We start from the raw sequence: 23234 nt of genomic DNA, 5'->3' as shown, positions 1-23234 counted from the left end.
TATTCTGTGCCCCATAAGCATAGGTGTGAAATTAGTTCTTTCTACCATTCGCTCTAAAACATCGCTTGCAGGCGGCAGTTACGAGCGGTCAACTTGATTGAGGATGTGGTCCTGGCTGTGTGGAAAGGAACACAGAGCTGGGGCTTGTCACACGGACGCTCAAACTGTGACAGCTGCAGCATGTGGCCCTGAACAGCTCTACCGTCCTCCAGTGGGGATCCCCTGTGTTCTTTCCCCCACTTCCTGCCTCTCTGCCTCCCACAGGGCCTTGCTCTCAGAGCACCCCCCACCCCGTGATTTATTAGATCAGATGGATTATCTACTTATATGTCTTTTATCTACTTACATGGCTGTGTCCATCCTGAAGTGTCACCCATGCCTTTGCCCCCAGCCGTAGAAGATGCAGTTTTCTCAGAGGCGTGGTACTGTGGTACTTCCCAAGCAATACCTGCATCCTGCCCTAACCCTGGCTGCACCTGGTTAACTGCAGGCTTCTCAAACAGAGTCTGTCTCAAAATGTAACCCTCCCTGTCTCCCACGCTTCTCTCCAGTGCAATTGGTGGCATCTAAGAAGCGTCCTTGACCCCCTTTTCCTACGAAGACGTCTAACCCTGCTGGTTTTGAATCCCTTGTGGTCCAGGCTGTGCCCTCCTCCTGACACCTTGCAGCCCTTAGCCTGTCCGCCCCCACTTTGCCCTAGTCAGTTCTCTATGCTGCAATCTGAATGATGTTAAAAAATGCAGCACTCAGCCGGCTGCCACCCTGCTGCAGTCTCTGCTAGGCTGAGCCACCCTCCTTGGAGGTCTGAGGCAGAAGGACAAGGTCCTGTGGGGTCCCATTCCTCCTGCCTCCCTTGACCTTCTTCCTTTGTCCCCTGACATCCTGAGATGAGCATCCTGCCATCTCCCACACACACCCTTCTTCATGGAGAGCCTTTATACTCTTTTCCTGGACCTCCTAACCCATCCTTGAGGACAGCTTCCAGTGCTACCTGCTCTGTCCTAAGGACATCTCTGTGTGTTGTCGCCATACCTATTACAAATACAAGTCAACACATCCCCGCCACGGTGATACTATGTCTCCCAAACGAGGTGATCAGCCCTCAGGGGGAGGAATCACATTTTGTTCTATATATAGTGTCCTGCACGGAGACTGGCTACAGGAGAGACTCAGTAACAGAGCAGATGACTGTGTGGTTGGTTTCATTCCTGTCTGCTGTTTCTACGGCTGCCCTCCTGCCCCCTCATAGGACTGAACACTCTGACATCTTCAAGGGAAATATCCATTTCTGGACCACAGGCTCTACTGTTCCTGTCCCCCATCCGAGTCCCAGTCAGACCCCTCCCTCTCCCACTCTGTCCTGGATTCCCCTTCCTCTCCTCAGAGGAACCCTTGGTTTCTTACTGGGTACAGCATGCTCTTGCCAGTGCCCCGCTGCCCCCCTCTTCCCCTCCGTTGCCCATTCTCATTCTTGTCCACACCTCTCTGCCCGGTCTGTGTTGCCAGGCCCAGCTGGTGGGACTGGACGCAGGGCAGGCACAGCCGTATTGGGAGGTCTCTGTGTCTGCCATTCCCACCTCCCCAGCTTCTTACTGATATAATGCTGGATAATCAGGATTGGTGGGACATATCAGATTAGAGTCAGTTCCAGACTCTTTTATGCTGGACAATAAATACATCTTTCCCCACCCCCCCAACCCCCGGCTGAATCTGCTGGGGCCAGGCATGCCAAGCCTTCCCTGGCCTCATCAGGAGACAAAGTAATCTTTCCACTGTTCTGCTGGCCCCAGATGATTCTCTCCCCTTTTTGTTAATTTGTTTGTTTTTTGAGACAGGGTCTCTCTATGTAGCCCTGGCTGTCCTGTTACTCACTCGGTAGACCAGGTTGGTCTTGAACTCAGAGATCTGCCTGCCTCTGCCTCCCAAGTGCTGGGACTAATGGATGTGTCACCACCACCCGGCCACTCTCTCCATTCTTAAAAATTATTATTTAAGTTTTCATTTTATTGTGTGTATATGAGTATGTGCACATCTAGTTTCAGAGGACAGCTTTTAGGGGTCAGTTCTCTCCTTCTACCATGTGGATCCTAGGGATTGAACTCAAGTCTTCCGTCAGGCTTGGTGCAGATGTCTCTCACTGAGCCATCCCCCTGCCTGTCTCCCCCACCCTTCAAACTTCTGCACTCTGCCCAAACTCCTTGCTCCCCCCGAGTTCCTCCCCTCTTATGCAGAAAGCCAGGTGATCAGCAAGCCTTCTCCCATCTGACAGCTTAACTGTCGCTCGTACCCTACCCAGGGGCCCATGGTGCTAAACAGAGGTAGCCTTTCTCTTCTGTCAGAGATCCTTCCAAAATGCCACACTGGTCACATCACCCCGCTGCCCACCAGAGCTTCAGTGGCTCCCCCATTACCTCAAGTTCAAGTCTGAACATCTATGTCCAACCTGCCAGGAGAGATCATTTCCTCCTGCCTGAATCTCCACCCTGACCTGTTTACTACCAAGGGTCAAACACTCACAGTGTCTCTAAATGAGCTTTTGAGGCCCCCCACACAGGAAGGGCCATTTCTCCTATGTCTTCTTCAGGACAGTTCTCAAGTGCAGTTCCCCCTTTGAAGCCTTGTGTTCCCTCCCACCCCCCAGCAGAATCAGAGTGAACTACATAGAGAAAGTAGACTTGAGTAACAGATGAGGGCATCTGAGGGGCACCCTCAGCCTACCTCAAAGGTCTGCTTCCCAGCCCTCACCTGGGTCGGGCCCAGTAGAAGGAAGGGCATTTACCACAGTCCCCTAGCCTGGCTTGGGACATGTTCCAGCAGCAGTGGTGCCTGTGTGGAAAGCTTGAGTTAGACAAACAGGAGCACGTTGACTGTGGCCATGTGTACCGCGCCCTTCACCCACTGCTTGGCTTCTGTAATCTCAGCACTTCGGTGGTAAAACAGGTATTGTTCTTCTGTCCCCACGAGTTGGAAGAAGCAGCAACAGACACCTGGAAAGTGCCTCTAGTCAGAAATGCTACCAGGTTCACCTCCAGGACACAGCAGTGAATATTAGCCGGAAGGGGAGGGGTCTTGACCTCTGTGGCAGGTCAGGGCCAAGTACTACCTGCAGTCCTGCTCTGGTTTCAGAGGCAAAAGGCTCTAAGCACAGCGACGGCTTCTTTCAAGATCACATAGGACAGAGCCTCCTTGGATCCTGCTTAGCCTGGGACAAGGTCTTTTAGCCCCTACGGGCAGGCAGGCATCACCTAGTTCCTGTTTTTTCCTGCCCCGACCAGCACCTTCCTGGGCCCAGACGGTCCTGACTCTAGTGCCAAGCTCAGAGCTCAGAAGCCTTTTGTCCCAGCCCCACCCCTGCTGCCTGCTGCTCCTTCTGTGTGTACCCTCCACTGAAGCCTTCTCAGCCCTGGGGAGGTGAGGCCTGAAAGACAGAGCAAAGGGAAGGAAGGGGCTCAGACAGCTTCTCACTACCTCCCTGACTCCGACCAAACACTGGCAGGCTGCTAGGTCGGATAGATTCTCTCATTCACTGTTGACCAGGGAGGGGGCTGAGCAGAGATCAGATCCTCCCCCAAATCCTTTCTCCAGCCCAACCATCTAACCAGCCCCCTTCTACCCACCACTACCCACGTCTAGCTCTCCCCCTCTCCCATCTATCTCAGTGTCTTGTCCGACCAGCCCTGATGGAAACTGGCAGCTAGCTTCTGGAGGGAGGCGTAGATTGTGGAGGAGGGACAGCCTTTAAATGGAGAGTCTGAGTTCTCCCTACACTCCCATCTTCAGCCAGAGAAGTGTCTCAGAGAGCTGACTAAGCACGTGTGCCTGGGTATGGCTTCACACAGGTGTGCTGGAGAACACCTTGCCTGGCTCTTTGAGAGTGAGTGGTGGGGGTGGGGGGCTGGGGGCACCAGGACCGTGGCTCTGCGCACCTGGAATGATCATGCCCTTGCTGAGAGAAGGGGAACACACAGGGAAGATATAATCTTCCTAAGCACAGCTGACAGCCAGTGCCACGGATTGGAGCCCCAGAGGCGTGCAGGATTAGTGTTTGTGTAAGTGTGTGATGGCATGGGCCTTTGTCAGGCCATGAACCATTACATGCAGGTTCGCAGTGCCCCCTGCTGGCCAAACAGCCCAACCACAGCACCCTACCAGCCCTAAGCCCTGGTTGGATCCTCACCCAAACATCAAGGAAGATGTCACCTGCAGAAAGCTGCAGACTTGACGGTAACTCCCTCTGGCTAGATACCCCACCCCTGCTGAGGACCTGTCTCTTGTAGGTCCCCTGTGCACCCTGTCACACATCCCTTGGGGGTCCATTAGAGTGGGCTATGCAAATCAGAGTTGTCTGAAAGCTGGAATGAGACTTTGTTCTCTTCTGAGCCTTCTTCTGGGTAGTGAGGTGAGGGTGCTGGTGAGAGGTTGCTCCCTGGTGCCCTTGGGAACCTAAGCCCTTAAGAGACTCCCTTGTGTTCTTAACAGCCCCATCCTTGCCCAGCTAGAGCCCAGTCCCAGACAAATGTCGAGCATGGATTTGGTGGACGAGTCTGCCCCCTGCTGGCTAGACCTGGCTTTTTACAGCCGGCAGGGCAGGGCAGGTTTCTTTCTTTTTTTTCTTTTTCTTTTCTTTCTTTCTTTTTTTTTGTTTTTGTTTTTGTTTTTTGTTTGTTTGTGTTTGTGTTTCGAGACAGGGTTTCTCTGTGTAGCCCTGGTTGTCCTGGACTCACTCTGTAGACCAGGCTGGCCTCGAACTCAGAAATCTGCCTGCCTCTGCCTCCCAAGTGCTGGGATTAAAGGCGTGTGCCACCACCGCCCGGCGGCAGGTTTCTTCCCTACCCCCATCTTGCTTGATTTTTCCAAGGAAGCCTATGGGGCAGGTAGGCTTGGGTCCAGCGTTTCCTCAGCCTTTCTACCTTGGGATGTTTTGAAGGAGGGCTGAGTGGTGCCGCTTCCCAGCTGGCAGTAGACTCAGGCAGTGTTTGGAGAGCAGACCTCATTGCTCACCCAGCTCTCAGAGGGGCTGTCCTTACTAGTGTCTAACCCCCTGCCACTGTCTCATTTTCTCCTCAAGGCAACCCATGTGTCAGGTAAATATATACCAACATAAGTGTCCATCACTCCAGTTGCAGCAAGACTTAGATGTGGGGGCTGGTCAGTGGCTCGGCCTTTAGTCCCAGCACTTGAGAAGCAACAGCAGGCAGATCTCTGAGTTTAAGGCCAGCCTGGTCTACAGAGCAAGTTCCAGGACAGGATTACACAGAGAACCCTTGTCTTGCAAAACATACAAGTGAAAAAAGATTTGGGTGCCAGTGGCCGCTTTCCGCTCTGGGCTCCTTAACCGTGACTCTGGGACTTAGTAGCCCTGTGTCTTTACCCTGTTTCTCACAGTGAGGCAGTTGGCACCAAGCATCTTAGTCTTACCTCATCTGGTCCCTTCTCCTGAGTGTTGGCGGCAACTGGACAAGCAGGCAAGGACAGGACAGGAGGGGAGGAGGGTGTGATGGACCACTCCCAACCCCCAAAGGGCAAAGGTGACCTGGGAATGAGCTGGGTAGGGAGATGCTTTTGTGAGCGTCTGAGCATGGGCTCCCAGCACACTGCCTTTTGGAAGCATCCAGAGACCCGGAAAAGGAAGCTCCAGGTGGGGACTCTCAGGACTGAGCCTGGCTGGTCATCCCTTTGGAATCCCAAGAAGCTGTGGCTGGTTCACTTCTCCACTCTACCTGGCACACTTGGGACCTCCTCAAGTGGCGGACTTGACATAGCTGAAGGGATGGTTGGGAGGGACAGGTGACTTGGACGTGGAGCCTGTTCTTAGCCCTTAGCCCTCTCCTGGTCTCTTGTGCAGTTTCTGTATCCTTCTGTCTCTACATTTGATCTCCCCTCCCTCCAGCTCTCTGGTCCTCTCAGCCTCCCCAGGCCTCAGCTTCCCTTCTTTTCTGGGGACTTGTCTCCTGGTTTTCTTTGTAGTCTCTAGTGAGCATGCTTGAAGGTGCGGGATCACAAGTAGGAAATGTGGCTGGAGGCTTCTGGAGGGAGATGAAGGCACAATATGGAGATCCAAGGTTTATTGGGAAACGCCCAACCCAAATACCAGCAGTGCCCCGCCCCCATCCTTGACCAGAAATAAATAAGATGGCACTTGACGAACCATCTGTCCTTCTCCCGAAGAGCTCTGGGGGATGTCCCCTCTGTCCACCTGGGGGCTGGCTTTGGCACTTGAGATACTGGGTTGGGAAAGAGAAGCAGGGCTGTCACCCCTTTCTGTTGTGGTCCTGGACCGCCTGTGAGCTTGGCACTTCGTTCACAATCTCTGAGGTCTGAGCTGTGGCAGACAGTCTGCCTAATTCCAAAGAGGCCCTGTCCCTGTCAGACTCCAGCCCCTGGCTTACACCCGAGTGTCCCATCATGGGCTTCTGCTCCCATCCCTGTTGTAGCATGGGGATCCAATGCCTCTTCCCCAGCCAAGAGGATGCTGGGGAGAGGTGCTTCAAACTCGTTGTCTTCCTTTTCTCCAGCGGTCCAGGGGCTGAGGGACTGGCCCCTGCCCGGTGCCGGTCAGTGTGCCGTCAGCTCGATGGTCTTCTTCCGCTCCTCTCGATGGTCTTCCCAGTCCTCCTCGGGTTCATATGTGCCTTTGACGACAGCCACACGGTCGTGGAGGCTCAGGGAGGAGGGGAACAGCAAGTAGAAGTAGAGAATTGCAGCCAGGATGGCCCCCAAAATGGGTCCTACCCAGAAGACCTGTGAGGACAGGGTTAGATCAGAGGTGAGTCCCAGGACTCAGGGACCATGGTCTTCCCCACCCCATGGACTAGGAAAGGAAATGGACTCATAGATTTCCAGGCCTCTAAGAGGGAAAGTATAACTGTTAGCCAGTCCTTAATGACAATGTCATGGATTACAGACCCTCCAAGGAGGCAGGCAGAGCCCAGGAGAGACAGGATTCCAAATCCCACCCCAAAGAGAGGCAAGTGAGACTTCTGAGGAGACAGACAAAGTCTCCAATACGTGTGTCTTCCAGAGTGCAGAGAGCCCAGCAAGTCTCTACTTTAGAGCTTCAAGCTCAGCTGACACAAGGAGACACTGTTCATGGGTACAGTCCCAGAAGAACAAGCCTCAATATCTCCACAGGGACAGATAACTACAACATCAGAGAACAGATACAGGGAGGGGCAGATAAAATCCTCAGATGAACACAGACCCCCCTCCCCCATACACTTCTAAAGATGTATTGATTTCACCCCACGCTTCTCTGGCTGCATGTCAGCCCCTTCTGTGTTCTCTTCTCTGTTCAACCCCCAAGATCTGGGCTGACAACATCCAAAAAGTCCAGTCACTTCTGGACTTTCAGTTCAGTGTGCTGCCAAACAGCCCAGCCAGGAGCCAGGGGAAGGCCCACACTCACCCAGTGAGAGGGGCTGAACCGATTCATGACCACCGCAGGGCCGAAAGATCGGGCTGGGTTCATGGAACAGCCGGTGAAGTAGATCTGGGTAGATGGGGGGGAGGGGGGGCACAGTGAGGAGGGTGCCATCCCTTCCACTCCCACAGAATTCTGGCTTTCTCAGGGTCACAGTGCAGGCACCAGCCACAACTCAAACCCAGGTTTCTCAGTTCCTAGGGTGTTGATTCTGTCCATGTAACCCAGCTGCCCCCGCCCCCCCTCAAACCACACATCCTCTTGTTCTCTCAGCCTCTGCTTCGGCCTGAGTCTCTGCTCACCCTCCTTTCCACTTATTCAGTTTCTCCAGACAGGTGTTATTTGGGGGAGGGGGCAACATCAAACCTAGGGTCAATTAAGGCTACAGCCTAGACATGCAAGACCAGGTCTTAGACTCTGCTGGGTCTTATCAATCTGGAGGAGCTGGTGTTCTGGGGTTCCACTGTTCATCTCCATGATACCCCAGCTTGTGTCAGCACTACTCACCCCCACAAGATGGCCCAGTGTGACCGACAAGCCAATGGATAAGGCTGGGGAGCCCACTGGGCTGGTGCGGCGGGAGTCCGTGGAGGAGAAGATGCAGAGGGCCAGCTGGAAGGTCAGGATCAACTCCACCACCATGGCCTTGCCTGGTGTGGTGTTGTTGCTGAGCTGCAAGGAAGAGCTGGGTTAGGATCCTGCTGCCTTCAGGCTCCGTGACAGGGGTAGCTGAGCAAGGCTCTGGTCTTCAAGGACACCTAGAGCCTGAGCTCTTGGAAGCTAAGTCCTGTGCATGACCCAGACAGGCTATTCCTTGGAGAAACTGCACTTGAGTGTTCGCAAGCTTGAAGCTCGGGCCCGTAGCCAGAGGGTAGGGTGTCAGCGAGTTTTCCTGGGTGCCATCATGTCAACGGCTGTGCCCAATCCCCAGCCCCCATGAGCTGGCATTCATCCTCCCTCCTGTGGGCAGCTGCCCAGTTTGCCTACTGCAAACAGCCCCTGGCCTCCTATCCATGCCTGACCCGTTGCTGGTGCCAACTTCAAACCCGTCTCTCCAGTGTGTCTGACTCACAGCTTGACAATGGCCGAGAAAATCCTCCTCTGTGTTTGATTAATGAGCCCAGTTCACATGGGACAGGGGGCTGAATCTAGGGCTGCAAAAATGGGGAGACAGCGGGGGGGGCAGGAGTAGGGGTTACAAAAGGGGGAGCCAGTATTGGGGGTGCGTCACATCATGGCTTCTAAGTGCAATCTCCATGACACTAGCTGTGGTCTGACCACCTCCATGTAATGGGTAATAAACTGGAAGCCCGGGGAGATCCCGGTTGCTCCAGACCACGATTGATCAGTATCCATTGCTCTCTGGTGGGTCCGTTAAAACTACACCACCAAGGGGAGCACAAGAAAGAACTCACAGGCGAGATGAGAAATGGAAGGGACGTTTCTGAGGCGACGGGGAGTTAGGCCAGGAAGAGCAGCGTAAGAGGAGAGGGGTAGGTAGATGAGGTAGAATGTGAAGAGAAGCCAGGACTCAGGAGCACCGAGGTTGGCCAGGAGGTTGGTCAGCCTGTTCTTACTGGCAAAGTTGTGCACTGGTGTTTGGTTGTACCCATTCTCAAGATGGAGGAGCATGGAGGGTCTGGTCTGAAATGTCCCCAGGGTTCCTGCCCATCCCTCCGCAGTCTGGTGGACACTCACCGAATTGACGGCCAGGTTACCCCGGGCATTGACTGGCGCCAACCAGTACAAGATGCCTGCCCCAGCAATGGCGCCCACCAGCTGGGCTGCCACGTAGAAGACGGCTCGGAGCAGCGAGATCTGGTTGCCTATTAAGAGGGCCAACGTAATGGCCGGATTGATGTGGCCACCACTCACAGGTCCCAGAGCTTGGGCCAAGGTACCTATGGCCAGGCCGAAGGCTATGGAGATCTGCAGGATGGTGGGCAGCGCCGAGGGCCACTTGAGTGCCGAGCCCAGGCCAAAGAAGACGAAGATGAGGGTGGCCAGGAACTCTGCAAACACGGCCTTGAAGAAGGCAAGGGAGCACACCTCCTTCTTCATGGTGGCCTTGGGGGCCGGGTGGCAGCGGCAGCGTCTCGGAGCGGCCGTCGGGGCGGCGCCGGCAGCGGCGGGCGTCTGTCTGCGGGGCTCTGCGCGCGGCGCGGTGCCCACTCCGTGGCAGGCGGCCTGGCGCGGACCGGGCAGGGGCGCGCTATATAGAGGGCGCGCGCCCCGCGGCGGGCAGAGCGCGGGGGGGCCGGGGGCGGCTCCCGCGCCCAGGGGCCAGCGCAGCGCGCAGGGAGCGAGCCTGGCGGGTGCGCGCTCGCCGCCCCCCGCCCCTCGCACCCCGGGTCCCCCTGCCCCACAGCGGCGGACCCGCCCGGGCCACGTGACCCACGCGGCGGTGTAGACCGGCCCCGCGGTCTGGGTCGCGCGCATAGTGGGCTCAGCGCTGCTCCCGCGCCCTCCTGGCCGACGTGCGTGCCCGGCTGCCCGGGCTGCTGGTCGAAGTCCCGGCTTTCCGCTCGCACAGAGCTCTGGAAGTCCCTCTCCGGCCGGCCTTTACCGGCGTCCCGAGCCGGCCGGCAGCCTTCCCCTTTTCTCCTCCTCGGGCTCTCGCGACCGGAGCATCCTGCCCCGGTCTCACCAACGGCCGGGTCAAAGTGATGCGATTCTCTGAGGACAGCGCCTCTTAGCTTCCTATCCGCCCGTGGCGGGGGCGGTTCGGCGATCGTGGGCCTCTCCCCGGTCCAGCCCGGCGGGAGCGGGGGCGTTGGATCGGGAGCGCAGTGCCAGCCTGCTCTGCGCTGGGCGATCCTCGACGCCGCGTGTGGCAGTGCCGGCTGTAGGCAGCGGGCTCTAGGAGGCGTTCTCAGTGGCAGCCCTTGGGGACCCTGGAGTGTTGACTAATTTGGGTTGTTTGGGCTTAGGGAAGTGACCCTGCGACTGGGGTCAGAGGGAAGGGTCTTGGTCCCTAATGTTTTCAACCCAGAACTCCCTCACTTTAGACTTCCGAGTTTGCTTCTTATCCCTCTTGGTCTTTCTCCCAACGTGGTAGTCTCAGAATCTGTCTCTGTCTCCCTGTCTGTCTGTCTCTCCCCACCACGTGTGTGTGTGTGTGTGTGTGTGTGTGTCTGTCTGTCTCTGCGCCCTCTCCCCACCAGTCTTTAGCCCGACGTCTCTTTCCCTCAGTATATCACCCTTTGTCTTCTAAGTCTTCCTCTTTCTTCCTGTCTCTCTGATTCTTGGTTTCTGCGGTTTCTTCCTTTTACTTTTTTTTTTATTTTTATTTTTTTCAATCTGTCGATTCTAGCGCTATCTAGCCCACCTTCCCTTGGCCTCTTTTAATCTGTGGGTCTTTGTTTCTGCCCATCTATCTCACGCTCCTGCGTCGGACACTCATACAGTTTGTCTTTCTGGCCCCCACCCTCACATACACACACACACACGCACACGCACACGCACACACACGTCAAGTCCTTCCTCTCCTGGACTGAGCAACATGTTTTTCTTGTTTCCAGCTCCCTCTTGTCTCTTTCCCTCCTCTTTGGGCTTCCAGACCCTCTCCGTTGCCTCTTCTAGCGCTCCATCCTCCCCTCCGCCGGTTTGGTATGTGTGGAAGGAGATTGGAGGGCTTTCCAGGGTTTGGGGGCAGGGCAAGGACCCACCCTCAGGATCCCAGGAAAGGAGCTGCACTCCCTCTGCCTCCCCCCCCCCCCCCTTTCACGCTTGTGCACTTGCATGATACCAGCCATAGAGCAAGGACCAGGAAAGTCACCCTAGGCCTTGGTCAGTTTTAAAAGCTTCCTAGGGTTATTGAGCTCTAGGGTGCAGCAGAGGAAGAAAAGAGATACACGTGTCCAGCAGGGGCTGAGGGTGGAGCCTACAGAAAGGCAAGAACCAGGAGGAGGAACTTTGAGCCAGGTGGCAGCTAAGAGGCCAAAGAAAACAGGGTCCAAAGAAACCCCACTATTGTTCCCATTGTGCCTGGCATTTCCTGTTGAGCGACTCCTCCCCAACGGCTCTGGTCAGGAGACTGTTCCTTTCTCCGGAGCCGCAGGGCTATGCCCCCAGCAGAGCAGGGCAGCACATCCAGGATCAGAGACCTTCTGGCCAGACATCTTTCTTGTGGCTGCACTTAATTTCCTTCCCCTGGCACCCTCCTTCTGAATGCATCTTCTCTGCCCAGGCACAGTCTTCCTGAATCTATAGGTCTGACAATCTGTCCTCTTAGAGTGGGCTCTCAGAAGACTGGCTATGAAAGGAGGTTGCTGCCTGGGAATTTGAGCCTAATCTTTCCCAGATAACAAAGGACTGCAAAGGCCAAGAACTTGTTCTTGCTGGGAATATAGCTCAGTAGTAGAGTCCTTGCCTAGCAAACTAGGGGCCCTAAGTTCAATGCCCAGTGCTTGGGGGAAAAAAAGAAAAGCTAGTTTTGGCCAGGCGTGGGAGCCATCCTTTCCAACCTTTGGGAGGCAGAGACAGGCAGATCTCTGAGTTCAAGGACAAATTGGTCTACCTAGTGAGTTCTAGGTCAGCCACAGGCTACACTGTAAGACCCTGTCTCAAAAACAAAAGAACTAGTTCTTGCTTTTTTTGTTTGTTTGTTTTTGGTTTGGTTTGGTTTTTTGAGACAGGGTTTCTCTGTGTATTTCTGGCTGTCCTGGAACTCACTCTGTAGACCAGGATGGCCTCGAACTCAGAAATCCGCCTGCCTCTGCCTCCCAAGTGCTGGGACTAAAGGTGTGAACCACCTCTGCCCGGCTAGTTCTTGCTATTTTATAGATTAAAATATAGGTTTCAATTGTCTCTACTTCAAAAGTGATTTAATTCCAAGCAACTTTGTGAGGAGACCAGAAGTCAGAAGTCACTGGCTTAGGCTGGGATGGAGACTACAACTTGCCACACAGACTTGGTCACTAGGAATCATTTTGGTATAACTAAAGAGGCCCCATCTGTCAAGCTGATTCTGTTTCCAAGGCTGTGTCTGAGACTTTTCATATACTTGACCATCAGAGTCACTAGATCTCTTACTGGAGATAAGGTGTGGTCAAATTACTGGCAACATTTCGGGAATATGGGAAGAGAAAGGAACCCCTGGCCCTAGAGTGTGGGTGAAGCTCTTAGCAGCTGAAAATAGTAAATTCCAACACAACTGGCAACATTTGCTTAGATCTTCTCCTTTCCCAGTATAAATGGTCAGTTTTCTAGGTCTCTCCGGAAAGACCGCATTTACCATGAAAAGCTATCCTAACCAACTTGTAAAGTCTGGTATCTGTTGCCGGTTCCTTATCTCATTGTAACTCCATCTAAAGCTCCTCTGAAGCCACTTTAGAACCTGCTATAGAAGGGGGACTCCTAGCTCAGAGTCAGTAACTCCAAGGCAATTAACATTTGCTTCAGGCTTCTTCCTGCCCACTTATAAACCTGTAATTTTCTAGGAATCTCACCAGAAACACTCTTTACAGTAAAACAATGCATTCTAACCACCCCTCCCTCCTCCCTGCACAGCCCCAGTGGTTTCTGGTTTTATTTTATCAGATTGTAAGCCTATCTCTCCAGAGCCACCTCCAGAGCCACCTTGAAATCTTATTCATTGAAGAAAAACAGTTTCTTAGCAACCCTCTGAGAAGCCCTAAAATGCTATATATGGCTAATACTTAGACATGTCACCGGGACTCTTTATTGAGAAGCCCATACCCATCTGCTCAGGTGGTTCTTATTTTTCTTTCATTAAAACTGTCTTTTGGTGAACTCCAATTCTGTTTCATACTGGCTTCTCCTAGAGTTCCTTTCTGTGTCAAAGCCAAGGATCCAATTTGAACTAAAGATTAAGGGAACTCAGGCACTTTTGGATAACAATGGGGCTGTGATTCCGTCCCTTCCTCTGCTGTCATGGGAGCTATACTTTGGAACTGGAAGCTGGAGAAATGACTCTGTGGTTAAAAGCACTGGTTGCTCTTCTAGAAGACCTGGGTTTGATTCCCAGTGCCCACATGGGAGTTCACAATAATCTATAACTGTGTCTGAGGGATGTCCTCGTCTGGCTTCTGTGGGCACCAAACACGTGCATGGTGCACAGACATATATGCAGGAAAATGTTCACAACACATAGGATAAATGTGATGATGATGGTGATGATGACGGCGATAATAATACTTGTCCTTGCCCTGTGCGCTCAAGGTCCTGACCTTCCTGCTCAAAGGAAGCCCCCTGGGAACTTTTGGGCTGAGAAGGATGGCTTCCCACTTATGGCAAAGGGGTTAGCACCTTTCTGAGAAAGGTCTTCATCCTATTTCTCCTCATTAGGGACCTCTGTATTCCCTGGAGGAGGAGAGGCCCGGGGTGGAAATGTTGGTGACCTGAGACTGTCTCTGGCACCTGGATTGTACTTCTAACTTGTGGGAGAAAACATTCATTGACAGCTGAGTGAGTATTTACTGTATACAGAACCCTGACGTATGGACAACCGAGCACTTATTAAGTATTTACTGTATGCAGAACACTGAGTTAGACAAGACCAAGAGAATGTCTTGCCCCTGGAGAGCTTACACTCTGCCTGAGAGGCATGATATACACACAGGATCCCAGCTTAATGATACAGATGCTGAAGAAACTTTTGGAGGTATGACATCCTTGGGCAAAAAGTGGGAAAGAATGCTACTGGGACAGGTTCAGCCACTTTCTCCTGTCAGCCCAAAGTCCTGTATCCCCCAACTTGGGGACCTGGAGGCCTGTCCACCTGCCTTTGTGCTGTCCTGTGTCTGTCTAGTTTGGGTGTGCCTGACCTCCACCTTCTTGGCTGGGTGCTCTTCAAGGGCAGGAGCCATCCATGAGTCCTTGTCATTTCCTGCTGACCCAGTCACCACCCTCTTCAAGGCTCTTTGTCCACTACATGATTGGGGTCTGGACTGGGCTGGACCAGCCCTGCTGAGTGCTCCAGTTTCTTCCAGGGGATGGCAGGAAGAGCCTATGGTTTGCCTCCATGAAAAGATACACGATTTTGCATGAGATGTCCTGGGTTCAAGTCTTGGCTCTGCTGTGTATTAGCTGTGTGTCTTTGGGCCAGACTTTAGGGCCTCAGTTTCAGAATCAAATGGGAAAAGAAGCATTTGCTCTGTCTGTCTCACAACGTTGGGATGCTAAGGGAGTTATCTGGAAATAGCAAAAGCTTACATGGTGTTGGGGGGTGCTATTATCCTGACCGAAGGTTTTCATTAGATAAAAGTTACCACATCAGAGGCATCAGCACTGTTGCTGGGGCACAGAGAAGCCCCTACCTCCTATCCCTCCATTATTCAGAATCTTGCTGTGACTCCTGAGCCCAGTCTTCGGAAGGCTGTGACTCAGAAAGTGGTTCAGATACATTCTTGACCTTCAAGAGGGGCGTGTTGGGGGAGAAGTGCCTTTGAACTTTCAGGGCAATGACTGAGAGGCAGCCCCAGAGGTCACCGATACCACTCTTCTGGCAGCCATGAGGTCAAGGCACTGTCACCAGTTGCTGGAGTTCGGGAAGGTCTTTTCCACAGCATTTACAACCAGCACACCTCTGCTTCCCTCCAATGAGAAGTTTGGTCAAGGAGATAGAAAGGTCAGTTATAGAGATCTCTCCTATACACACATGCTCACGCGAATGGGTGTCGGAGAATGAGACTCATGATGGGGACAGATGAAGTTAGAAGCTTTGAGAGTGTGGGGGTGACAGAGGGCATGGAGAAGGGGCTCAAGATTGTGACTTAGATTAGCTAGGCAGCGGTTGGAGAGAGGAAGAATGGGTGAAGAAGGAAGGAAGGGAAAGGTCACTAGGACACAGGCAATAAGGAGAAGCTCAGAGACCAGGATGGGGGGATGGGGACAAGAGTAAACCCATCTCCTGTCTGGACCCTGGGACCCCAGACTCCTTTGCTTTAGCCACTGACTACAAGAAGCAGAGGAGGTTAGAGGTCCAGCCTCTTCTGCCTTCACCTAGCCAAGAAGGCAGCAACAATGAAACGATCCTAACACTTTGTGATAAGGGTGTTATGAATCACAGCAAACACGGCATCTTTACACGCATTGCGTCACTTAATCCCAGCTTAATCTCATTGGAGAAACGTTGCCCTGACCTGGACATTTAGAAGCCTGGGTTCTAGATTCTGACCTGCCTCTGCCTGGTCAAGTCCCTTCCTTCCTCTGCAGTTTGCAGAGTCCACACACGGTAACTGTCAGGTGGTGGGAACTGGAAGAGGGTGGAGCACAGTGCAGGGAGGAAGGAAAGAGGGAACAGAGATTCCTGGCCAGGAAGGACAATAAGTGATGGAGGGGTGTTGCCCAGTGCCTGTGGTTGCATGCCTGAGCACCTTGCCCTGCCAGCCATAGGCATGCGCTGTGTGCCGGGCTCCAGGCCTCACTTGCGAAACTGAGTGTCTCCTTTCAAGCAGTGTCTAGTTGCAAATCTCCCCCTCTCCCGGGACAAAAGCTGGGGCCCCACAGAGGGCTTTTGTTTTCTTTGCCCAAGTGGAAGGCTAATCTTTAGGTGCGTGTGGGCTCCCTGGGGATTAGAGTCATGCACACCCATATGCCTGGCTCTCCTCTCTCCCTTGAAGAGCCCTCCCTCGGGGCAGAAAGTCCTTGGATACCCAGCCCTCCCTTCTCTAGAGGTCATGTCTAGGGGACTTGTTCTCTAGTTGACACGTTCCTTCCAGCAATGAGCCCTGGCAAGTCTTTGGGCTGAGGACTGGTGGAATCTTGTGGAATCTTCCCAGAGGGTCGAAGAAGAGGTTGGAAGCCAGCTTCCCACCCCCACCCCCCTTTTCTGGGGCTGGCTGCAAGGGAGCACTCATCTGTAGCAGAGGACGTAGATTTATTGCAGGTACAGGAGAAGGCCAAAGGGAAAATGAAAGTCCCATGCCCTATATCACCACAGGCACTCGGGGTCACGCTCAGGAACATGCAGTCTCTGCACATGAGGAAAGAAACATGTGGAGATGGACGAGCACTTCTACACCCTAATAAAATCAGATGCACTAACCACAGACCCCCCCTACCCCAAGGTGGTCTCTATGCACTTCTTCCCAGGCACCAGAGCGGGCTCTCCAGAGCTCTCCGTCTCCCGCCCGCCTGCGTTCCCTCCCCACTGCCTCGGTCCCCAAGAGTCTGGTTCCCTGCGAGGGGTGAGCTCGAGGGTAGCAGGGGCCAAGGCTTCGGGGCCGAGGTACTGCCAGGCTCCCGGGCGAGCCCTTTCTTGAGGCTCACGGCGCTCGCAGGCGCTGGAGCAGCTATTATGCACTGGGAACCGACGGCGGGCCAGGGGGAGGGAGGGGGCGAGCCGTCAGCCCGCTGCGCTGCGGTGCGCTGCGGTGCGCTGCGGGGTCGCTCAGGCCTTGCTGCCGCGCGGCAGGCTCTGCGGAGAGTGGAGCTCCACCGACTGCCGCCGCCGCACTTCGCGTTCCTCCCAGTCGGTGTCGGGTTCCAGGCCCTTGAGCACTGCCAGGCGCTCCTGCAGGCTCTTTGCCGAGGGGAACAGCAGGTAGTTGTAGAGGAGGGAGCCGATGATGGCGCCCACCAGGGGTCCGATCCAGAAGACCTGGATAGGAGGGAGAAGAAGGCTCTGGCACCCGCTCACCCAGCACCTCCTGGACACGCTGCTGTCCCAGTTAGTGTAGGAACTGGCCCTCCTGTGCCTCTGATATAGTCAAGACGTATCAATAACGGTCGTCATGAGCCGCCAAGGTCGACTTGTCAGTGTGTGGGGCGAGTGTGCAAACTCAGTGTGTCCTGATTCTGGCACTTGTGTGAACTTAGACAGTCACTGCCTCTGAGCCTGTATCCTTTCCCCACAAGAATGCTCACTTCAGGAGATGAGGCAATTTAACAGGCTAAGGTTTGCAAAGCTCTGAGAAAAACGCCCGGCACACACCAAACCCTGCTAACTGTTAAGTATGAATATCATTTACTGGGTTCTGAATGCCAGGCACTGTGTTATGGAAATAAGCTTGCTTAATTTCTCCCAAGAAAGCCAATAAAATACTGACTGTTATTTTCATTTATAGCAAGGGACGGGGGAAGATGGAATCTCTTGCACAGCTCTGTTGAGTGGAACAAAGGTTTCCCAAGACCTCAGGACAAATGGAGAGGGATTGAAAGTCCCGAGGCCCCACGTGTGATATGGGCCCTAGTGTCTCTCTGGGATGGTTTCTCGGAATGGGGAAGGCAGGGATTTGGCCATTACCCAGTGATCATCAAACTTGCCAGTGACAACTGCTGGAGCCAGGGAACGGGCTGGATTCATGGAGCAGCCGGTGAAATAGATCTGTAGTGGGAGGCAGGTAGGAGAGAGAAGGGGGTGAGGACAGGGCAGCAAGGCCTCACCCTCCTTTCCAGTGCTGGGGAAGCTTGGCCTCAGCTTAAAGAGAACCCGTGAAAGTTGGGACTTAGCTATCCATACCTTTCATCCCAGCACTTGGGAGGCAAGATCTCTGTGAGTTCAAGGACACCCTGAACTCACATATCATTTACTGGGTTCTGAATGACAGGCACTGTGTTATGGAAGTTTCAGGACAGCTGAGACTACATAGTAAGACCCAGACTCAAAAAAAAAAAAAAAAAAAGGATATGGAGACTGTGGGTGGTTAATTCCTGGGCTTATATTCACTTGAGACTGGAAGGATATCTGTCTTTTATGGGTCACAGCTTCAGTTATGTGTCCTCCTTGGGTGTTCTGTGAGATAGTCTCTCTAGGGAGTTGTATCGATCTCTACAATGATGTGTGGCTGTTTCTTTGGGCAGCTGGAACCTGTCGTTGTGACTTACCCCAAGGAGGTGGCCCAGGGTAACAGAGAAACCAATGGAGAGGGCAGGGCTACCCAGGTTGTCACCGCGGCGCTCATCGGTGGAGGCAAAGATGCACAGTACCAGCTGCATGGTGAGGAAGAGTTCCACAGTCACCGCCTGGCCAGCTGTTGCGTTGTTGTGGAGCTGGAGACAGACACGGAGGGATGAGTCCAGGGAGGCTGATCTGATCACACTGTCCCCTCTTGCTGCTCACCTGATTCTGGCTCCAAGGAGAAGTCAAGGAGGCTGAGAGCCAGAATACCCCCCCCCACACACACACACCCTTAATTGTAACCACTGCCCCTTCTGAATCCTGGTCCCAAGGGAAAGGATGGACCAGGGACAGCCCAAGGCTGGGAGGAAAATGCTAGAACCAGATAGTAAGCAGGCTGAGGTTTGTGAGAGGAAAGAGATACTGTGTTTCAGATTTTGGGAAGAGGGCCTATTGCAGCAGGAAGCTTCGGACCTAGTACTGGAGCGGCTAGTACGGTCTCTAGTACTACTAGGTCAGATCTAGGTCATACTGAGGCAACAGGATGCTGGGGAGGGGGAAGGTTAGTCTTCCTGTGGTCCTGAGGTCAAGGAACTCACAATCTGTTCCTCTCACCTCTCTCTGCCTCCCCTCCACCCTTGCATTCAGGCCTTGCTTCTGTCCCCACGGCTGCTCCCTGCACATCCTGTGGAGGTTGAGGATGCTGACAGCAGAGCTTCCATACTCACATAGGGCACCCACCGTCCCTGCAGCCCCTACCCTGGGAAAGAAGAGAACTTGGGGCTGAGCTCAGAGGCCATTTCATAACCTGGGTGCACCCAGCGCTGCATTTCTCTCGGGGTTTTGTCATCCTGCACCCCACACCCTGCCCTCTGGAGCTGAGCACTGCACAGGGCGGATCGGTGACAACTTTCAACTCCCACACTTCTCTACGTCCTGTGCTCCTAGCCTGGTGCTTCAAGATCTTTCTGGGGTCTAGCCTCAGCCTCTACTATGCTACAGTCTCTTAGAGATAGGAACTAGAACTTGAGACTTCCACGTTGGTGGCCTCTGACTCGTCGGGAGACTATCTGCTTTGGTTTCAGTGTCTCATTCTGTACAAATCCGGACAATAAAACCAATTCTAGAAGATCAAGGGTAACAAGGACGAGCCTCTAGTCCCACTCTTGCTGGTAATGCTGTGCAGAGAGTGATGGTGTAGGTGTGAGTCTGGTGTCACACAAGCCCGGGCTGTCCCTGGATGATACTGTTTATTGCTTCCATGATTTGGGTCCCCTGAATGCTGGGTTAAAACCGTAGGGAGGAGGAGACCTCAGAACTAAACTTACAGTGCTCTACCAAGGATAAGATAATATGTGGCCCAGCACAGGGACGATCTCCATCAGTGGCAGCTTCCTGGGTTCCAAGCTGACTCTTGGTGGCATCCTCAGAGAACACTGATTGGTCTCTCACTAGCCTCAGGACAAATAGGCCCTATGATGCCTTATTCCAGACAGGCAGGGTTCCCTCTACCATTTAAGGTGGGTCAATGCAGAAAAACAGCCTTTGGTGCTGAGGGTTGGGTAGGCTGCATGGGGTGGCCGTTCTTCAGGGCTTTAGTGTTCCCAATGCCTTGCTGCTAGAGAAAGCCTACGATATGTTTTCAGGGGATTCTTTGACTAGCTGTGTATCTCCCTGTTGTAAAAGAAGCTCATTTAATTTCTAATAGACACAGATACACTCCATCCCTCAGCTTGCCCTTGTCCCCTAGGCTCTAGGTGTCCAGCCTCTTCCTGTTTTTCTGTTGTTTGAAAGGGTGCTCCCTCATGGGAGGGCCTCTGTCCCTCTCATGAGGAGAGCCGTGTGTGTATGTGTGTTGTGTGTGTATGTGTGTTGTGTGTGTATGTGTGTTGTGTGTTGTGTGTGTGTGTGTGTGTGCAGGGCTAAGGGATTGAGTCAGTGGAGAAATGAAGGAAGAGGAGGCCCGAGAGGCGCTTTCCTGGTTTGGGGTACAGAGTGTGAGTTGTGCTGAAGGGATCCCCAGATTCCTAGGTCTGCACAGATGCGAAAGCAGAGGGACCACAGCTTCACCTTCAACTCTCAAAGTGCCCAGGTGCTGTTCAGCGATATAACAGGAAGGCAGATTCCAGGAGTCTCTTCCTGCCGGCTTCTGCTAGGTTCTGGTACTTCTTCTGATACTAACACATGAGCACATCTGGTCTTCTGCCTCCCTTTCCAAGTCTGTTTCTAGGTTTGTGTGACAAAGCCCAGATGGCACTCCGGATAGTTGGTTGAGGGAGAGATTATGGGGTTTGTGGTTGAATCGAGGTTTGGGGTTTTAGTGACAATTCCTGTCTGGAGCCTGCACTGCCCTCCCCCCCCCCCCAGAGCTGTCAGTGTTGGCCTTGTGAGGGGCACTGTCCAGTCCTTGCATGCTCAGTGCTGTTAGGTTGTCTCACTCCTTCCTCTCTAGATCCTTGCAACTGTACTCTGGAGTCCCTGAGGCCCCAAAGGCCTGTCTGTGCTAGCTTGCTGTGTCCTGTCTAGCCTAGTCTTCCTGTGGAGTCTAACAGGGTAGAAGACCCTACAGGTAGCCACCATGATTCTGCTCTCTTCTGTTGCTCTTCTTTCAGCTCTCCTTGGGTAGCTGTGTTCCTGGCCTTCAGCTCTCTGTTCCCTCACCCAGAGCCTGTCCCACCCATCTTACCCTTCACAAGGGTTTTCAGTGTCTGCCCCTTCTAGAAGAGACAAAACTCAGGCTACTCACAGCATTGACAGCCAGGTCCCCGCGGATTTCTACTGGAGTGATCTCATGAAGGATTGCCGCCCCAGCCACAGCCCCCAGCAGCTGGGCCGCCACATAGAAGGCAGCTCGAAGGAAGGAGACATGGCAGCCCACCAGGCATGCCACTGTCACAGCAGGGTTGATGTGGGCCCCGCTGACATGGCCCAGAGCCTGAACCAGGGTGCCGATGCCCAGACCAAAAGCCACGGCGATCTGGAGCACAGAGGGTGGGGAGCTGGCCCACTGGAGGGCTGAGCCAAGGCCGAAGAAGACAAAAAGGAGCGTGGCCAGGAACTCGGCCAGCACCGCTCGGGAGAAGGCTATGGATCGGAGTTCCCACATGCTGCTCAGTCTTCTGAGCGCTGGCCAGTGGTCTGGGCCACGGGGGTGGCTCTTCCTCCCTCCCTCTCTCTTTCTCCTCTCTCTTCCTCTGGGCCTCTGGGGAGGCTAGGCTGTGGGCACTTATAGGGCCTTCCTATCATAGACCTGGGCACGTGGGGTGGAGGAGGCGTTCCTGCCAGCACTGTGCTCTCCCATGGTGGCCTTGCCCCCACCCCTGCTCCTGCCGACCCAAAGGCCTATCATCCCCATCTTACCTTTCACAGCTGACTAACGTTCTCCTCGTTAATGAACTCCAGATAAGGATTGACGTCCTCTGTTTTCCTCGTTTTTTCCTCAGTTACTCCAGGGAGCAGCCCCAGGGCTTCCCCAGCCCCCACAGTGACCACCAGCACCAATTCCTGCCGAGGAGACTATGTCCAGTGGCCTTCTCTTTGACTAAAAGGTTGGCCAAAGAAGGGGCAATGCCTCAGCCCAAACTGTGAGGAAATGTGGGAGCTACCTTTCCGCTGACTAGATGGTCTTTTCTTCTGGAAGAGGATGGAAAACAACTGGTTGGCCTGGGACAAATTTCCAAGGCAAAAGGTCTTGGGCTTGCTTTCTTGCAGTTAATCACCCATAAGTCGTTATGTTTCACCTTCACCCAGGAACCCCAGCCTGAGAGTAACTCCCATTGCCTGGAGCCAAAGATGGCTTCAGTGGGCCTGAGACCCTAGCCTGGTGTGATGGAGTCACCCAGGGACAACTGAGGAACATGAGAGCTTCTGATCTGCAGCACACACGCCTGTCTTTGGGATGTGACACTTCTGCTCTGTCTGTGTAAATGAGATAACAAACTATCTCATAGGATGGAGATTTGCATGAATATGGCTCCTGGTCCTCAAGGAAGAAAGAACTCAGGTTTTCAGCCATTGTTCAGTGCTGTTTGTATTTTGAGGCAAACAGGTCTACCCCACCAAAACTCAGAATCTTCGAGGCTACAACAGACTCTAGATACCATCTTCTCGCTCAGAGCCACACTCACCACAGGAGGAAGACGTTTCTGGGGTGGCAAGGGGGCAGCTACCCCTCCAGGTTCAAGGAGGCCATGACACTTGCTAGTGACTCTCTAGTCTTAGTGCCACTTAGCTTGGTCAGTGTTCTGCAAGGCCACCTGCTGTCACAGCTCCTGTGACTGTTGAGGCTCAGAAGAGGGACCTACCCTATATCTCTTCCTTCTTTGGTACATCCAGATGACAGGCTTCTAGTCCTCCTGGCCAGCCACAGTCCAAGGAACAGAAATGTGGGAGAAACACAGGGAGCGTGTGGTGGAGACATTTACGCTAAGGGGCGGCTGAAGCCAAGGGAGGGCCCATTATCCAAGGTACCCCAGAAGACTGGTGGCTGAGCTCAGACTAGAACCTAGATGAGTAGTCCTGACACCCTGCACTACCCAGGCACGCTCTGAGCCTGGTCTCCTCGCCCAGACAGTGATGTCCCTCCCTTACATTTGTTTCTAGAATATAGTAAGATGCACAACAAACACCCACGTACACAACACGGGCACGTGCACACTTGATCCCCACACATGACTTGCAACTCCTGCTGTTGGGGGAAAAATGAGGAGGAAGAAACAATACATGACCCCAACAGAGGCAAGGCGGAGGAGCCTCTGAGGATTTGGGCTCAGATAGTTCTCCCTGCTCAGGATATGTCCCCCCTGCCCCCTGCAATCCAGGTTCTCCAGAAAGACTCAGAGGGAGGGTGGAAGAGCCTTGCCTTGAGAAGGGTCCTCATGACTCCGTTTCCTCCTTCAACTATAGCATACCTAGACTTGGCACACATAAAAGGTGGAGGACCTTACCTAGGGAATGTATCATGTTTGCACCTTGATGATACATACTATCTTGTATGTACTGTCTACCATA

The 23234-nt window shown here is 53.6% G+C and overlaps 2 protein-coding genes across 3 annotated transcripts; both read right to left on the bottom strand.

The window, feature by feature from the left end:
* Positions 1-6050: 6050 nt before the first annotated feature.
* On the bottom strand, positions 6051-9620 carry LOC117719002 (aquaporin-5). The gene is made up of 4 exons (XM_034517052.2): positions 9119-9620; positions 7928-8092; positions 7406-7489; positions 6051-6741 (listed from the first exon to the last, which is right to left on the bottom strand). Exons 1-4 carry the CDS (start codon positions 9479-9481, stop codon positions 6556-6558), a joined length of 798 nt encoding a protein of 265 aa, XP_034372943.2. The 5' UTR covers positions 9482-9620; the 3' UTR covers positions 6051-6555.
* A 6625-nt stretch (positions 9621-16245) lies between these two features.
* LOC117719003 (aquaporin-2) lies at positions 16246-21440 on the bottom strand. Of its 2 annotated transcripts, none has more exons than XM_076912073.1 (4): positions 20971-21440; positions 18212-18376; positions 17651-17711; positions 16246-16985 (listed from the first exon to the last, which is right to left on the bottom strand). In XM_076912073.1, the coding sequence occupies exons 1-4, from the start codon at positions 21328-21330 to the stop codon at positions 16681-16683; spliced, it is 891 nt and encodes a 296-aa protein (XP_076768188.1). In that variant the 5' UTR covers positions 21331-21440; the 3' UTR covers positions 16246-16680. The 2 variants fall into 2 exon arrangements, with proteins under 2 accessions (XP_076768188.1, XP_034372944.1); XM_034517053.2 differs by having other exon boundaries at positions 17631-17711; positions 20971-21438.
* Positions 21441-23234: the final 1794 nt, after the last annotated feature.

The sequence above is a fragment of the Arvicanthis niloticus genome, chromosome 13, assembly GCF_011762505.2.
Source record: "Arvicanthis niloticus isolate mArvNil1 chromosome 13, mArvNil1.pat.X, whole genome shotgun sequence".
In the NCBI taxonomy this organism is placed as follows: domain Eukaryota; kingdom Metazoa; phylum Chordata; class Mammalia; order Rodentia; family Muridae; genus Arvicanthis; species Arvicanthis niloticus.
This window is presented reverse-complemented; position numbering and strand designations above follow the sequence as displayed.

Bases quoted from the DNA above. Each gene is read 5' to 3' on its own strand.
- LOC117719003 (XM_076912073.1), bottom strand. From the start codon at position 21,330: ATGTGGGAACTCCGATCCATAGCCTTCTCCCGAGCGGTGCTGGCCGAG. The intron at 17,712-18,211 runs GTAAGTCACAAC...CTCCCACTACAG, and splicing joins CCCTGGGCCACCTCCTTGGG to ATCTATTTCACCGGCTGCTC. The intron at 16,986-17,650 runs GCAAGTTTGATG...CCTCCTATCCAG, and splicing joins GGCTCCAGCAGTTGTCACTG to GTCTTCTGGATCGGACCCCT.
- LOC117719002 (XM_034517052.2), bottom strand. From the start codon at position 9,481: ATGAAGAAGGAGGTGTGCTCCCTTGCCTTCTTCAAGGCCGTGTTTGCA. The intron at 8,093-9,118 runs GTGAGTGTCCAC...TCTTCCTTGCAG, and splicing joins GTAACCTGGCCGTCAATTCG to CTCAGCAACAACACCACACC. The intron at 7,490-7,927 runs GTGAGTAGTGCT...CCATCTACCCAG, and splicing joins CACTGGGCCATCTTGTGGGG to ATCTACTTCACCGGCTGTTC.